Genomic DNA, 16591 nt, shown 5'->3' with positions numbered 1-16591 from the left:
TGAAAAAAAAGATGCGTTGTGTGGAAAGCGGGAAGCTCTGGGAGTGCAAAGGGAAGCTTTCACCGACCTCAATTTCCTGTACTTGAAAGAAGAAGAAAAAACTCTCTTGCAGTTTCAACTCAGAATATATTTATGGAAAACAGAAAAACATAGATGAAAAAGAAACATTTTTAATAAAAAAAAAGAAGTAATATTGTGCCAAAAACCCCGCTGGCTTTTTGAATCCCATGGATCAATATAAATTCAGCAACTCTTAGACCAGTCTGGAGGGGAGCTGCAGTTACTATGGTAACTGTGGTTTTTCAGGCGCAGGGAGAGCCGTGCCGAAGACTGAAACAATCTGGAGGTTGTGCGGCCCCCTATCTCATCGAGGACTTCAAATCCGGCGGTAATGCTCTGGCGTGGGACTGCGCGGACTGTTCACTGAGTGCGAGATTGGACTTTGCAGTGTAGATCAGGGCAGCACTATGGAGGAGTGCTGAGCAGCAGAGCTTGTAACCTGGCTACAAAGGCCTTGGAAAGGTTGCAGGCTTGATTCCACGGTGTGGCTCTGTACCCCTAGGCATATATCCTAAGCAAATAACCTGAACCCCCCTCCCTACCCCCTCAAAAAATATTCCAGCTGTATAAATGAATAGCACAAAAACTTTAAAGTGTGTTAGCTTCTCCAGGTGAGAATGTCCACTCAGCAGAGGTAATTTATGCTGTTGTGTGTTAGGCAAAGACAGTAAAGACACTGCTGCTGTTAGGTATAGGGAGTGTCTGTCTGCTCCGTGTGTTAGCATCCATACTCATTTCAAATGTTATACTGACATAGAATTGCATTTGAACAGTGGGCAATAACTTTTTACATCTTTAGACAATACTTGTTATTAAAGTCACCATCATCTTTGTTGTCACAGTCATAATCATTGCCATAATTTTATGCTACTGGTGCATTTGTAATGTTGGTGTTTTAGTGGTTTCACCCTCTCTCTCTCTCTCTCTCTCGCTCTCTCTCTGTCTCTCTCTCTCTCTCTCTATCTCTCTCTCTGTTTCCCTTTTTCAGGATCCATGACGTACCGACTCCAGTAAAAACATCAGGAGAGGGGCATTCGAGAGGAGCACTACCCTGATTGGCTGGGACAGAGCCCAGTTGAGCCTCTGCATCACTGCTCCTGCTGCAGCTGCACTGTGGTAGAGCGCGTTTTCAGAGCAAGGCCAAAGCCTGCAGGGCCAAAGCGCTCAGACGTCACCTTCCAGAGAGATCCCCAGCAGATTCGGCATGGCCTCCCCCTCTCTCCCCCTCCCCTCTCTACCCCCGAGCCCGCTGGCCATGGAGTACCTTAACGATTTCGACCTACTCAAGTTCGAAGTCAAGCCAGACACCCCTCCGCTCCCAGCTCCCTATCCCAAAACCACACCCACCAGGGGCCCCTCCAGCCCCTACCCGAACCAGCCCCCCCAGGACTCCAGCCTCAGCTCCACCCCTTACAACTCCCTTCCCCCATCCCCAACACTGAGCGACAGTCATCCTCCCCCCTCCTCCTCTGCCTCCTCCCTCTCTCTCTCCTCTTCCTGCTCCTCCCTGTCCTTCCCTGTCCCCAACGGCTACCAGCCCAGCCTGGGCCCCACCTCCCATCTGAACCCCAATGCCAGCCCTGCCCCCAGCTCCACCCCTGGGACCGCCCCCGGTCACTGCTCCGCCCCCGCCTCTTTGGAGGATCTGATCTGGTTGGCGGCTCTGCAGCAGCAGTTTGGGGGCGACTGTGGGGGCCAGGTGTCGGTGCTGGGGGCCCTGGGAGGGGGAGCAGAAAGGGGGGACAGAGAAAGGGGCCCAGCGGGGGCATTCCTGGGGTGTGAGGACGCTGTGGAGGCCCTGCTCAACTCGGCGGCAGCGGCAGTCAGCTCGCAGGTACGGTACATGCATTTTTACGTCTGTGTGTGTGAGCAACAGAGAGAGAGAGACAGAATAAGAGATTTGAAGTTTGTGTCACTCCATTAACAAGCATCTGATGTGTTTGAGTGTGTGTGTGTGTGTGTGTGCGTGTGTGTGTGTTGTGAATGAAAATGAAGTTTTTGCTTGATTTGTAAGGTGTAATTGTTTGAACATGCTTTGGGATATAATAAGGAGCATCGGTATGGAGTATTCCCATGTTTTAACTTATTTAACTTATTTCACTCTCGCTCCCACCCTCTCTCTCTCTTCTTCCCCCTCTCTCTCTCCCATCACTCTCTCTCTCTCTCTCTCTCTCTCTCTGTCTCTCTCTCGTTCTTCTTCACTTTCTCTCCCTCTTACTCTCTCTCATATTTCCACTTTTCAGTTCTGATTTCCTTTTTCTACTTTTTTAATTTATCCTTCTCTGAAAAACATGTTCTTTTTAACAATGTTACATAAAGAGCTTTTGAAGGTCATGGTCTCTGTCTCCTTCCTTTTCTCTCTCTTTTTCTCTCTTTAATATTTCCACTTTTCAGTTCTGATCTGTTCTGTTTCTTCTCAGTTCAGTTCATTTTTCTGTGTTTGTAAACCATGTAAAATAAAGTCAGCCCCCCCCCCTCTCTCTGTCTCTCTCTCTCTCTCTCAGTTCCCCATGCTGGCTCAGGGCTCCAGCTCCACCCTGCAAGACTCCAGCAGCGACAGCGGAGGTGACGTCTCCTGCTCCAAATCAGCAGACATGTGCCACCGTGCCCCCCTCCTCTTCCTGTCCCCGAATGCCTCCTCCCTCCCTAACGCCCCAAACTCCACCCCCTACCCGCAACCCCCCAGCCCCCAGAGCCGACTTCATCACCATCAGCCTCACCACCATCACCACCACCACCCGCACCACCCACTGCACGGCCACCATCATCACCATCATCATCATCACCTCCAGCTCACGCAGGTACAGGGGCGGGGCTGTGCGTGGGCAGAAAGTGGGAGGGGCGGGGCATTCATTTCCACCAATCATGTCACTCCGTGCTTATTTCAGAGGGGAGGATTTCAACTCTTGTGAACCCAACTCTTGTTAACCCTTTAATTTTAGTGCTATTTAACTATGGTGTGCACCTTCACTAATAACAGTGTAGCATGGTGGTAAGGTAGGCAGGTAAGGCAGAGCTTATACCCTAAAGGTTGCAGGTTTGATTCCCTGCTGGGACACTGCTATTGTACTCTTGGGTAAGGTATTTAACCCAGAATTGTCACAGTAAATATCCAGCTGTATAAACTGATAACATGCAAATTTTGTAACCTGTGTAAGTTGATGTGGATAAGAGCATCTGCTAAACTGAGAATGATGTAATGTAATTATCTATGATTGTTTACCTATAGCCCAGACGCACCTTGTAACACCTTTATATGCCCCGGATTGAAAGCCTCTCCTCTGAAAAATCTGTAATGATTTTCATCAAGTGCTCTGACACAACATTCATTGATTGTCAGTGTCTACCAACATTGTGATGATGTGGAAGCATACAAAAAATCCAAATCCTTTTCTTAAATGTGTTAAAAGGTTAAGAGCAGCCCCCGATGACACCGGCTTGTCTGTTTGACTGAAAGTGAGATTATACGATCCTTCCGACAGAGAGGGTTTATGGACGTGGGGACAAACAGAGAGAGGATGAGAGGCAGGAAGAGAAATGAGAAGAGGGAGATAAGGCAGGAAGCGAGAAAGGAGATTAACAAAGTCTGGATCTACCATTGCTTGCTTGGGCATGCCAGTGCAACAGGCAGAAAGATATCTTTACACATACTTTCATGAATTTCATCACTTTTATATAAACGTTACATTTTGTTATCAATCTATCTGTATCTATCTTTCTGTCCATCTGTCAATCTCTCTGTCTGTCTGTCAGTCTAGCTGGCTGGCTGGCTGTACATCTTTACCTGTCCATCTACCTGTCTGTCTGACTGTCAGTTCAAAGGTTCCCTACCAAGGATTTGAACTAGCAGCTTCCACAAGTGATAGACAGAGCGAGTAGAGGGCTGGGAGTAGAGTTGCATGTTTAAGTCCAAAGCACTTGTCCAACTAAGCAAACTTGAGATGCTTCATTAAATATCCATCAGTAGCAGTGGATAATGCTTAAAATGAAACCACCGTGTGTTAGAGTGTCTGCTGAGGACACCATGTGTTTATTAATAATAACTAGTAATAATAGTAACGTGTGATTGGACGGAATGGGGTGATGGAGTAGTGTGACGCTCTGACATCTTTTCTCCAGGTGAAGGGAGAGGAGGATCATGCAGCAAAAGACTGAGATTAGAATTAGTGAACGTGCATGTGTGTGTCTCGGGCATGCACGTTTTGGGAAACGTGTGTGTCTTTGTGTCCACAGGACACGTTGCCAGGAGTGTGTATGGCTTTGTCAGCACACTAAAAATGTTGATAGTTACAGCCAAATCTCAGCCATGCTTGCTGAAACAGTACCGTCTCTCTTCACGCACGCCTCTCTATATACAGTATGTCTTTCACATATATTTATGTCTGTGTGTTTTTGACATTTTACTAGCTGTAAATGTAGTTATGATAATTTTGGGTCATAAGTGAGAGAGCAATAAGCAAGACACATCCAGAGAATGAGGCTGTGTTTTTTACTATTTATCCAGGATAAGAAGTAAATTAAATGCCATTTATTACTTCATTAAATTCCACTTGTTCCCCAGAATTCATAAAAAAAAAATCCTCAAATTAAATATTTAAAACACATCGTACTGTGCCAGCATCAAGTGTAATTACCCATAAAGTCATAAAAGAAAACATCAAATGAAAACTGTAATAATATTGTTGTCAGTAATAACATAAATGACAGTGGAAAATAGTGTTACCAGCACAGGGTGAAATGACTCTAGCTCCCTCTTCATTTAAATAGTTGAATAAAAAAGGATAAGAGAGACAAAGGATCTGAATGTGCATTATTTCTGAGTGTGTTGTATATTATGGCTCAATAGAGGTTCCTTTGGCTTACAGCATATGTACAGCATTATAACCCTTGAATAATTGCCACAGTTACTGTGGAAGTCATGGGTTGTTGTTAACAGTGAGGATTACCTTGAGTAAATCTTCTTGATAACGTGAGGAGTTTCGACAAAACAGCGAGGCACGACCTCACTTGAAATTGACACCCCAGCTTTTTAAAAGCGTCTTAAAACGCATTTCTGAGAGCTAGAGGGTCAGGCTGAATAGACATGGTGCAATTATTTATGAATCAGAAGGGCACAACTGCAGACATTTGCTGGATTCATACGAATTCGGCCCTGAAATGATCCAATGCACCTCAGAAGAAGAATTGCTCGTCTTAAAGAGAGGTCATAACAAAAGAAGCAGAGTCGAATAAAATTAACTCTCAGTCTGCCAGGGCTTCCATCCCGTTTTTCTTTTTTTCGGCCTTTCTAATTCTGTTCGAATTGATGCACAATGACACGTTTCCCGGTGAGTGACAGGCTACACAGGGGGACGTGCTGTGGTTTTAGAGAGCTGAAACCTGGCTCAGGAGTCGACAGGAGTGCGTTCTGTATATGGAGCAAGTGGTCAGGATTATATCAGCTATTATTGTTGTGCCTAATCCCGCTCAGTGTCACAGGCAGTCAATCAGATTAACAGATGAATCTATGACAGATTATGGGCGTGTGCCCCGGAAATGTACCCAGAATATCACCCTCTGTTCTTTCTGTCTCTCTATCTCTCTCTCTCACATACACACAGACACACACACGCACACACTCTCAAGTATCTGCTCAGAGTACAGACTGTATTAACTCTCTCTCAGTGAACTGTTAATGTAGTGAAGTGTTCTGAGTGTATATACTGTATTAGCCCTCTCTCTCAGTACAGTGTTAATGTGCTGTAGTGTTCAGTCAGACAGTGTGTATATAGTGTATTAACCTTCTCTCTCATTGCAGTATTAATATACTGCAGTGTCCAGTCAGTCAGTATGTATATACTAGATTAACCCTCTTTCAGTCCAGTGTTAATGTACTGCGGTGTCCAGTCAGTCAGCATGTATATAATGTACTAACACTCTCTCAGTACAGTATTAAGGTATTGTAGTATCCAGTAGGTCAGTGTATATATAGTGTACTACCCCTTTCTCTCTCAGTGCAGTGTGAATGTACTGTCGTGCACAATGACTCTGGTAACATGACTGTTCTTCACAGTGTGGACTGGAGGAACGCTTTTCAGACGAGCAGCTGGTCAGCCTGTCGGTGCGGGAGCTGAACCGCCACTTACGTGGCGTCAGTAAGGACGAAGTGGTGCGTCTGAAACAGAAACGGCGCACGCTGAAGAACCGCGGCTACGCCCAGTCCTGCCGCTACAAACGCCTGCAGCACCGGCACGCGCTGGAGTCTGAGAAGCATGTCCTCACCCAGCAGGTACATAAGCACTCACAGCCACGCACAGCAGGTACACGAGCACTCACAGCCTCACCCAGCAGGTACATAAGCGCTCACAGCCTCACCCAGCAGGTACATAAGCGCTCACAGCCTCACCCAGCAGGTACATAAGTGCTCACAGCCACACACAGCAGGTACACGAGCACTCACAGCCTCACCCAGCAGGTACACCAGCACTCACAGCCTCACCCAGCAGGTACATAAGCGCTCACAGCCACACACAGCAGGTACACCAGCACTCACAGCCTCACCCAGCAGGTACATAAGTGCTCACAGCCTCACCCAGCAGGTACATAAGCGCTCACAGCCACGCACAGCAGGAACATAAGTGCTCACAACCATGCACAGCAGGTACACCAGCACTCACAGCCTCACCCAGCAGGTACATAAGCGCTCACAGCCACACACAGCAGGTACACCAGCACTCACAGCCTCACCCAGCAGGTACATAAGCGCTCACAGCCTCACCTAGCAGGTACATAAGCGCTCACAGCCACACACAGCAGGTACACCAGCACTCACAGCCTCACCCAGCAGGTACATAAGCGCTCACAGCCTCACCAAGCAGGTACATGAGCGCTCACAACTACACACAGCAGGTACACCAGCACTCATAGCCTCACCCAGCAGGTACGCGAGCGCTCACAGCTACACACAGCAGGTACACGAGCGCTCACAGCCTCACCCAGCGGGTACATAAGTGCTCACAGCCATGCACAGCAGGTACACCAGCACTCACAGCCTCACCCAGCAGGTACATAAGCGCTCACAGCCTCACCAAGCAGGTACATGAGCGCTCAGAGCTACACACAGCAGATACACGAGCGCTCACAACTACACACAGCAGATACACCAGCACTCATAGCCTCACCCAGCAGGTACGCGAGCGCTCACAGCTACACACAGCAGGTACACCCAGCAGGTACACGAGCGCTCACAGCTACACACAGCAGGTACACGAGCGCTCACAGCTACACACAGCAGGTACACCAGCACTCACAGCCTCACCCAGCAGGTACATAAGCGCTCACAGCCTCACCCAGCAGGTACATAAGCGCTCACAGCCACGCACAGCAGGTACACAAGCACTCACAGCCTCACCCAGCAGGTACATAAGCGCTCACAACTACACCCAGCAGGTACACCCAGCAGGTACACGAACGCTTACAGCTACACACAGCAGATACACGAGCGCTCACAGCTACAAACAGCAGGGACACGAGCGCTCACAGCTACACACAGCAGGTACATAAGCCCTCACAACTACACCCAGCAGGTACACCCAGCAGGTACACGAACGCTCACAGCTACACACAGCAGATACACGAGCGTTCACAGCCTCACCCAGCAGGAACATGAGTGCTCACAGCTACACCCAGCAGGTACACGAGCGCTCACAGCTACACACAGCAGGTACACAAGCACTCACAGCCTCACCCAGCAGGTACATAAGCGCTCACAGCCTCACCCAGCAGGTACATAAGCGCTCACAGCCACGCACAGCAGGTACACAAGCACTCACAGCCTCACCCAGCAGGTACATAAGCGCTCACAACTACACCCAGCAGGTACACCCAGCAGGTACACGAACGCTCACAGCTACACACAGCAGATACACGAGCGCTCACAGCTACACACAGCAGGTACATAAGCCCTCACAACTACACCCAGCAGGTACACCCAGCAGGTACACGACCGCTCATAGCTACACACAGCAGATACACAAGCGTTCACAGCCTCACCCAGCAGGTACATAAGCGCTCACAGCCACACACAGCAGGTACACCAGCACTCACAGCCTCACCCAGCAGGTACATAAGCGCTCACAGCCTCACCTAGCAGGTACATAAGCGCTCACAGCCACACACAGCAGGTACACCAGCACTCACAGCCTCACCCAGCAGGTACATAAGTGCTCACAGCCTCACCCAGCAGGTACATAAGCGCTCACAGCCTCACCAAGCAGGTACATGAGCGCTCACAGCTACACACAGCAGATACACGAGCGCTCACAACTACACACAGCAGATACACCAGCACTCATAGCTTCACCCAGCAGGTACGCGAGCGCTCACAGCCACACACAGCAGGTACACGAGCGCTCACAGCCTCACCCAGCAGGTACATAAGCGCTCAAAACTACACCCAGCAGGTACACCCAGCAGGTACACGAGCGCTCACAGCTACACACAGCAGGTACACGAGCGCTCACAGCTACACACAGCAGGTACACCAGCACTCACAGCCTCACCCAGTAGGTACATAAGCGCTCACAGCCTCACCCAGCAGGTACATAAGCGCTCACAGCCACGCACAGCAGGTACACAAGCACTCACAGCCTCACCCAGCAGGTACATAAGCGCTCACAGCTACACACAGCAGGTACACGAGCACTCACAGCTACACACAGTAGGTACACGAGCGCTCACAACTACACACAGCAGGTACACAAGCACTCACAGCCTCACCCAGCAGGTACATAAGCGCTCACAGCCTCACCCAGCAGGTACACGAACGCTCAGAGCTACACACAGCAGATACACGAGCGCTCACAGCTACACACAGCAGGGACACGAGCTCTCACAGCCTCACCCAGGAGGTACACGAGAGCTCACAGCCTCACCCAGCAGGTACATAAGCGCTCACAACTACACACAGCAGATACACGAGCGCTCACAGCTACACACAGCAGGTATTTACAGGTATTTATTGACATTTACACAATTGCTGCACAAATGCGGGAAAAAATCCATATTCTCATTCAGTCTCTTTCCTTCCCTCCCTCCCCCCTTCTCTCTCTCTTCCTCACTCTCTCTCAGTTGGAGCAGTTGCAGTGTGAGCTCACTCGTGTTCTCAGGGAAAGAGACGCCTACAAGTCTCGTTACGAAAAGCTCGTCAGCACGAACGAGGCTCCGCCCACACAAGCCAACCGCCCCGCCTCGCCTCCCGACTACTTCATGTGAGGTCACCCCGCAGGGATAAGGGGGAGAGCAAGAGATCAGCTGAATTAAGGCAATCAGAGAGGAGTCACACCCTGATAGTGATTCCAAAATCAGCCTCCTTGAACAATCAGGTAGATTGTGACTGTTAAAACGAGGTGACAATTTTCACCCCAAATCGCTTTTTTACCAGAGTGAAAACGGTAGATGTACAAGCATCACTCTGACATCACTGTGAATTTAAGTAGTGTGAGATCAGGCTTGAATCTTTCAGGTTGCAGGCAAATGTGTCCTGTCGTAACCAAATCAGGGTGTAGTTACGATTGTGAGAATAGCGCACTAGGTTCTCACCGTAGATTTTGTGTAACGGTTTTCAGACTCGGTGCACTGACCTGAGCGATCTTGAACTGTCACCTTGAACCACAGCAAAAGCATCGCTCCCCTTGCACAATGGCCCCCAGGCTGTAGGTGACAAAGGACAAAACAGGGCAAGATTCATGGTGGTATCTCTGACAATCCTGCTTGTCTTTGGATAGTGATCCCTGAATGCTAGAAGTAAAGACTGCAGGAACAAGTAAAAACATTGTGCAGCTGACAATTCTGAACCTATTTTAACATGGGGTTTGACAAATGTATACTGAGGCAGTGATATAGACTCTATTATAAACATACTGAAACATTATGAAATTATTTTTCTTTCTTCCCCATTTCACAAGCCAATTTGACATTAACGGGGTCATACTTTATTTGAAGTTGGTCTTATAAATCATTTATAACACCTTTATGAGCTCTAAGTGTCACATCTCTTGTCATATGCAGACATAGACATTATAACCAGCTTATTACAAGTAATACAAGGTCATAAAGCATTTAATGATAAGCCTTATGAGAATGACATTTGTGTAATATTTATGTATGCTTAAAAACAACAATATTGACACGTTATTTAATACTTATTAAGATGTTATGAATGCTACATGAGCCAATTTGAAGTTCAGGGTTACCAATCAATACTCCAAAACACTGTCTGTGTAATGTATTATTTTAAAAGCAAAACATTTGAGTTGTATGTGCTTCTTATGAAACAGTGTGGAGGAATGTTCATGTCAGGCTTTCTGAGTGTCCACTCAGATCACCTAAGGCTCATATTTTCAGTTATGCAAACATTTTTCTTCTCAAAATTTTTAATCTTAAGAATGCAGGGTTATTTTCTCCCATTTCTAAAGAAGTATTTTTTGACATCATGATTTAAAACTTTTTGAAATGAGAAATATCAACAGAAAATGATTTTGTGGAATGAGCAATTGCCTACAGACAAAAGCATCATGTATTTTGCACTGCATTTTTTCATATTTTCACAAGATTATTTATCTTACAGTGGATATAGGCTATTCTCACTTCTGAATTTTTTTCATGTAATTTAGAGACTTTTGTATTATGTGATTCCAACTTTTAGACATATCATAAAAACTTCACAGAAATTAAATCATATATAGTTATGGTAAGATAAACAATCTTGTGATGATAAATGCACTCTTCTGTTTTTCTGTGTAAAAGTATTGATTGCATTGTGATGTCAGGGATGGAGACCTTGTTGCATTGGGACAGTTTTTCCTGCAGCATGTATTGGCAATTGTTAAACTGACAGGAAGATCCAAGGGGTGTGGTGTTGGACAACACTCCTTAGCACAAACATAGCATCTGTGCGAACTGAATTCCTGGTGCCAGGAACTGCGGGGTGGAGCCATTGCCAAGGGGTTTGCTGTCAGTTTTGGGGCAGGGTTTCCACGTTTAATATTTCCAACATGAAAAAAATCGGATTGTTAGGACCAACACCCCCTACTGGAGAGGAGGGAAATGACTGGAGCATGGAGAGAAGGCTGTGGGTCCGGGCGTCCACCTCAGGTCTACAAACATTCAAGCCACTCAAGCTTTGTGCAGATAGTGTTCCGCCACTCATAAGGAACACCCACGGCACAGCCAGAGATAATGCATCAACTGCGAGACCCCAGCACTCTGCGTTTCTTTCCAGTTCCCAGCTGTAGAGTTCCGGGCTCCCTTTGGATTGCACCTTGGCATCGATTGGCTGGCTGTGTGGCTGACTCTCTTCACACTCATGATCTTGATGAAAGGGCCTTGCTGTGGAAGACTGTCCATTGCCTAGGCAAAGCACTGTAGCAGGCTGGGTGGGTGACAGTTTAGCAGAGAGCATGCCAGGCTTAACCCTCGGGCTGGATGACATCCCTCTGACTAACCCAGGAGAGGACACATCTGCAGTGTGACCTGGGTGCCATAATGGGAACCACACTAACGATGATGTCACTGCTAATGAGTATTCATGTGCAATGATCCTCCTACAGGAAACTCCTCAGGGTTTCAAACATCCCAGCGCAAACCACAGGCAGTGTGACATCTCACTGCCCATGTAGTACCTTTGGGTTCAGCTCACACTCTTCTGAGACCCACAGGTCTCCCACACAAAGCCACTCCATTCATCACAACTGCAGATAGAGAGACATGGTCAGACATGGTCACTGCAGCAATCACAGTCGTCACATTCAGACATGTTCATCAAGATCATCACGGTCAGAAATATACACTGCGGTCATGCACAGTCATCACGGTCAGACACATACAGTGTGGTCACACACAGTCATCATGGTCAGACGCATTGATCATGGTTATACACAGTTATCACAGTTGTCACAGTCAGACTCTGCTGGGGTCCTCACACCCAGCACTTTTACCCAGAATCCTCACAGTCCTCCAAACCCATCTCTTCTTTGGAGCTCCACTGACAGCTACTGCTTCTGCATACCATGGGCTGGGTGGAGGACCTTTTATTTTTATTTATTTATGTATTTATTGATCTATTTATTGTTCTATTTATTTATCTGTTGTTACATTTTCCTTTATAAATTTTCCATTTTGCTTACATCCTTAGTGTGTGTTCTTCCATTTTCTTCTTTATTTATTTATTTATTTTTTTTGATTGGGTTAGTACCATTAGTACTACTATTATAATTAATTACTATTCCTATGACTCTGGCTATCATTACCACCATCATTATGATTTACGTTCTTGTCGTGTAGTGGTTTCTTACAAATAAAACAAATTATTTTTCAAACCTGAGGACGAGTTTTGATTTTGAGACTTGGTCAAACAGAATTTTCTTTCATTCCTTCCTTTTTTCTCTCTCTATGAGGGTATATTTTTCACAAATACACTTTCACACAGGACAGTAACAGCCTGTAATGATGACAAAGGGAACACATCTCTTTCTGTCCTGCAGGACACCACAGCGGTAGTAGCCATCATCTCTATACTTTAAAATCCTCATCTCCTGTCCCTCTCTTTGTCTCCCCCCCCCCCCCCCCCCCCCCCCCAATGTCCTTGCTCCTGCGTACTTCTTTCTCGCCCTTTCTCTCTTTTTGCTCTATGTGTCTTTCTCTCACTCTCTCCTCTCTCCCTCATTCCTGCCTTCTTGCACATTCCTTTAAAGTAGACTGAATTTAATTCAGGTAAGTTGCCTCAGTTTTTTTCTTTTCTTTTATGAAGAACACACAAAATTAGCAGGCATGACAAGCAATAACTTGTTTTGATGGACAAAACGATAACCCTCCTTAAATGTGTACACCAACATGTTTGGACAGTGCCCCCGAGTTTCCGAGTGTTTCGTCCCTACAGCTGTGACAAGAAGCCACAGTATGGTCTTCCAGCAGTGAGCAACAGGTGGTGGTGGTGAGGTTGCTCTAACAGCGCAGTAAAGAAATTTTACTGACTATATTTCAGGGATCTGAGGGCCTTGTTCTTCGCTGTGTGCTTTTCCCATTTGACAACAAAACAGTAGCCCAGAATCAACCCTTTGGACTCTCTCGCTTTCTCCGCCCCCAGCCTCCACCACCACCCCCTACCCCCCACACCACCACCCATCTTTCTCTCTCTTTCTCTCTCATTCTCTCTGTCCCTCTATAGAAACATAATGACCCCCATGCTCACTCTCTGTTTCCCTCACTGAACGTGTTGGGAGATGACCTCACTCTCTCTACCCCGTGCCCCCACCCCACCCCCGCCCCGCGAGGCATAATAGAGGGATTATGGGTATAATGGCCTGGGGACAGTAAACTGCCGGGACCATTGTGAGACGCGAGGCGAGAGGTTCGGACCGAGCGCGGCACATTGTGCAGCACACACACGGTTACACACTGACCTTCGCAATGCATTCACGACAGCACCTACACCGGCGCACAAAGCCGCCGCGTTGACACACGCAGGCTCACACGGGTGCTCAGAGTGGCTGCAACTTACAAAAAAATACCTGCTGGCTACAAGTCATCAGTCAGTTCCATTTTTTAACCTTGTCAATTTCTTTGTTTTTGCGGTAAACAACCCTGTCATGTTGGTGCAGTGAGGATCAAATCTTTTGTCTCATGACAGTGTTTTTGAAGAGAGAGTAGCCTTTTACCTTATCTGAAGCCCTTAATCTCAACTCACGAGCACTTCAAATGTAATGCAGAAGTGTGTATCATTGGAAGAGGAAATATTTGTGTCTCTCGCTTATAGTATGATGCTTACATTAACCAAATCTATGGTAAATAGATGTATCGTTTATGATAAATGGCTTTCTATGGTTTGGTCATTTGCACAGAAATGGAACTGGTATTCCTTACACATTAGGCTATAAGGGTATGCTGTGTCTGTCTTCTCATTCTGATGATTTTATATTGTTACTGGAGAGAATATTTAGAATTCAGACGCATTATTAGAGAGAGGAAGACGGCCACACATAGAGAGAGAGAGAGAGAGAGAGAAAGAGAGATGCAGAGAGAGTGAGAGGTAGAAACAGAGAGATTCAGAATACTGAGGTGGACTATTTAAGACCAGTGTCTTATAAAAAGCTGAGAAAGACAACCACAGCCTTGCCATTAGAACTGACAGAACACTGGTACACCTGGCTCGCACACCTGGAAACTTTATAAAAATAATCATTTCAATAGCTGTATTATTCATTAATTTCTTCTTATCTTTTTTGTAAAGTTAAAAGGTGAGAGAGAGAGGGGGACCCAGAAAACAATGTATAATGAATTAATATTTTTATATGTATATATTTTAATATTTGTTGATATTTATTTAATATTCCTTGATTGTTTTATTATGCTTATATTTATGCAAATGCTGTGGCACGTCATATATTTACATTTACATTTATTCATTTAGCAGACATATATGTGTCTGTTTGTTTACCGCTAATATATCCCAGCAGATGTGTGCTTTTCATGGCGTTACATATACATGATTAATGACATTTAATATTATAAGCAACTGCCATGGCAACCCTGATTTGGTCCAGCCTGCCAACAACGCGCCATTAAATTTAAATCTGATAAAGAGCAAAATAAAAGTTCGTTGCATCGCTGTACAAACACACGGACCGCTTATCATTGTCACGGTAAGCTTCGATCGAAGAGATGAAACCTCGAATAAAAGCCATAAACAGACCCGTACCGCAGTGGTGCGGGGAGGGCAAGCCTCGCGGGGTTTTACTGCCCCCGGCGTCCGAATAACTGTGCAGGCACCCCCTGCGCCCATGCACGCGCAAAACCAGTTTTTTTTTTTTTTTGCTTATGTTGCGGGCACACAGAATATACAGATACATAACCTATTGAAATAATGAATGAGGAGTCTTATAGCGTTCCTTACTTTCTTGCGAAAGGGATTTTGTTTTATTTCTGTTTTACATTACCTTTTGCCAAGGTCTTGCATATTTAGATCTCATATCTAATGTAATGATACTATCCTTCCATGGCCTGTTACCATTATGCAAGCAATGGGCTATTTTTTACGTGTTATACATTCATATTATACGTAGTAGAAATGAAGTTAAACATTCCAAATCATTCACAATAAGTAAAAGCCTATCGCGATTTTTTTTTTCAGTTTGGACCTACAAAAGCTTTAACAATTTCAATGCAACTGTTTTCAAGCGAAACAGAGAAGACTCGGCGAAGAGCTGTGCTTTGCTGTCCTCTAGTGGTTACACATGTCACCGGCAGAATTCAACGCTGACTGTCTCAAAAATGCGTCTTACACACAGTACATTTGCAGTACTGTACTTGATTAAACGTGACTCCATCTCAAAATTGCAATTGCAAAACTGCATTCGGATGGGCTGTGGAAACGCACCTCATCAACACAAACACCACGCAATGTAGTGCGTGCACAGCAGCTGCATACAGACTCATTAATATGCATGAATTCACAAGGGATTCATAAGGGATGTAGTTTTAGGAACCACCGGCGTCCCCCTCCTGCGTCTTTGTGAGTCATTAATGCAGAGAGGCGCGAACTCTCACACCACAGGAAGCGCCGCACACATGCGTCTGCATATGTTCTAGAAACCTAAATTACAATCGCAAAAGAGAGTGAGAAAGAGCGAGGGAGAGAGAGAGAGAGAGAGAGAGAGAGAGAGAGAGGAGGACTGAGAGAGCGAGAGAAAGAAAAAAGAGACAGTGAGAGAGGACGAAGAGGAAGGTACACATTCTGGCTCTTCGGCGTCGCTTGCGGTAAGCCAGGTAAGTGATGTGTTCCTTTTCCGCCACTTTTTGAAGAGCGGGAGAGAAGTGCGGGATTTGTGATGCTCACACTTACTGAAGCGGTGAGATGCTGGTTTCTGCAGGTGCGGGCTGAAGTATAGAGAGACAAACAACATCGCAAGTGGTCATACCGACGAACAGAAGGACAGAGGTAGGCAGAGGGCGGAGGAATATGTGCCAGGATTATTATTATTATTATTATTGCAAATGGTTAGTAGATAAATAGCTTGTTTTTCGAAACCGTGGCATCACAAGACGTGGAACGTCTGTGGAGTGTTCTCTGCCGGGAACAGTACGGTAGACGTCGTTAAGGCGTGGGAGGCGATGGTAACACTTAATTAACGCATTTGATTTTAATTGATTTTGTTCCCTACCGATAGGTGATGTACTCGAAATGTCGAGCGTTGTATCACTCCAGCTGTAGCCATCTCCGCCCTAGCCCACCCCTCCCACACACACCGCTCCTCTGAAGTACAGTCAGTCCGCTGTTTACTGTCCTATCGCCGTGTAACTGGACTAAAATGCCTCACAATGGTGATTTTCGAAGTGATTTTTGAATTATGATGATGATGAATGCATATTATACGATTTAAATACTGCTACTGTGCAAATTGACTGTGATATGAGATATGTGGTTTTTGAAATTCTCTGTGCACTTAATAATTTTTCCGGATGAATGTCCTCTGATATCCATTATATAATTATGATT

General features: G+C 46.1%; 2 protein-coding genes across 2 annotated transcripts in view; both read left to right on the top strand.

The window, feature by feature from the left end:
• Positions 1-1058: 1058 nt before the first annotated feature.
• LOC118770182 (transcription factor Maf-like) lies at positions 1059-9395 on the top strand. Its single transcript, XM_036517706.1, has 4 exons — positions 1059-1894; positions 2565-2861; positions 6113-6328; positions 9169-9395. The coding sequence occupies exons 1-4, from the start codon at positions 1265-1267 to the stop codon at positions 9310-9312; spliced, it is 1287 nt and encodes a 428-aa protein (XP_036373599.1). The 5' UTR covers positions 1059-1264; the 3' UTR covers positions 9313-9395.
• A 6360-nt stretch (positions 9396-15755) lies between these two features.
• LOC118770257 (GTP-binding protein REM 2-like) overlaps positions 15756-16591 on the top strand; it is a 10665-nt gene continuing 9829 nt past the window's right edge. The window contains exon 1 of the mRNA XM_036517825.1: positions 15756-15861. The gene's annotated coding sequence lies outside the window, so the exon portion shown is untranslated. The remainder of the gene's footprint in view (positions 15862-16591) is intronic.

Source organism: Megalops cyprinoides, chromosome 2 (genome assembly GCF_013368585.1).
Source record: "Megalops cyprinoides isolate fMegCyp1 chromosome 2, fMegCyp1.pri, whole genome shotgun sequence".
Taxonomy (NCBI): Eukaryota; Metazoa; Chordata; class Actinopteri; order Elopiformes; family Megalopidae; genus Megalops; species Megalops cyprinoides.
The sequence above is the reverse complement of the archived record's forward strand: the minus strand, read 5'-3'. Positions and strand labels throughout refer to the sequence as shown.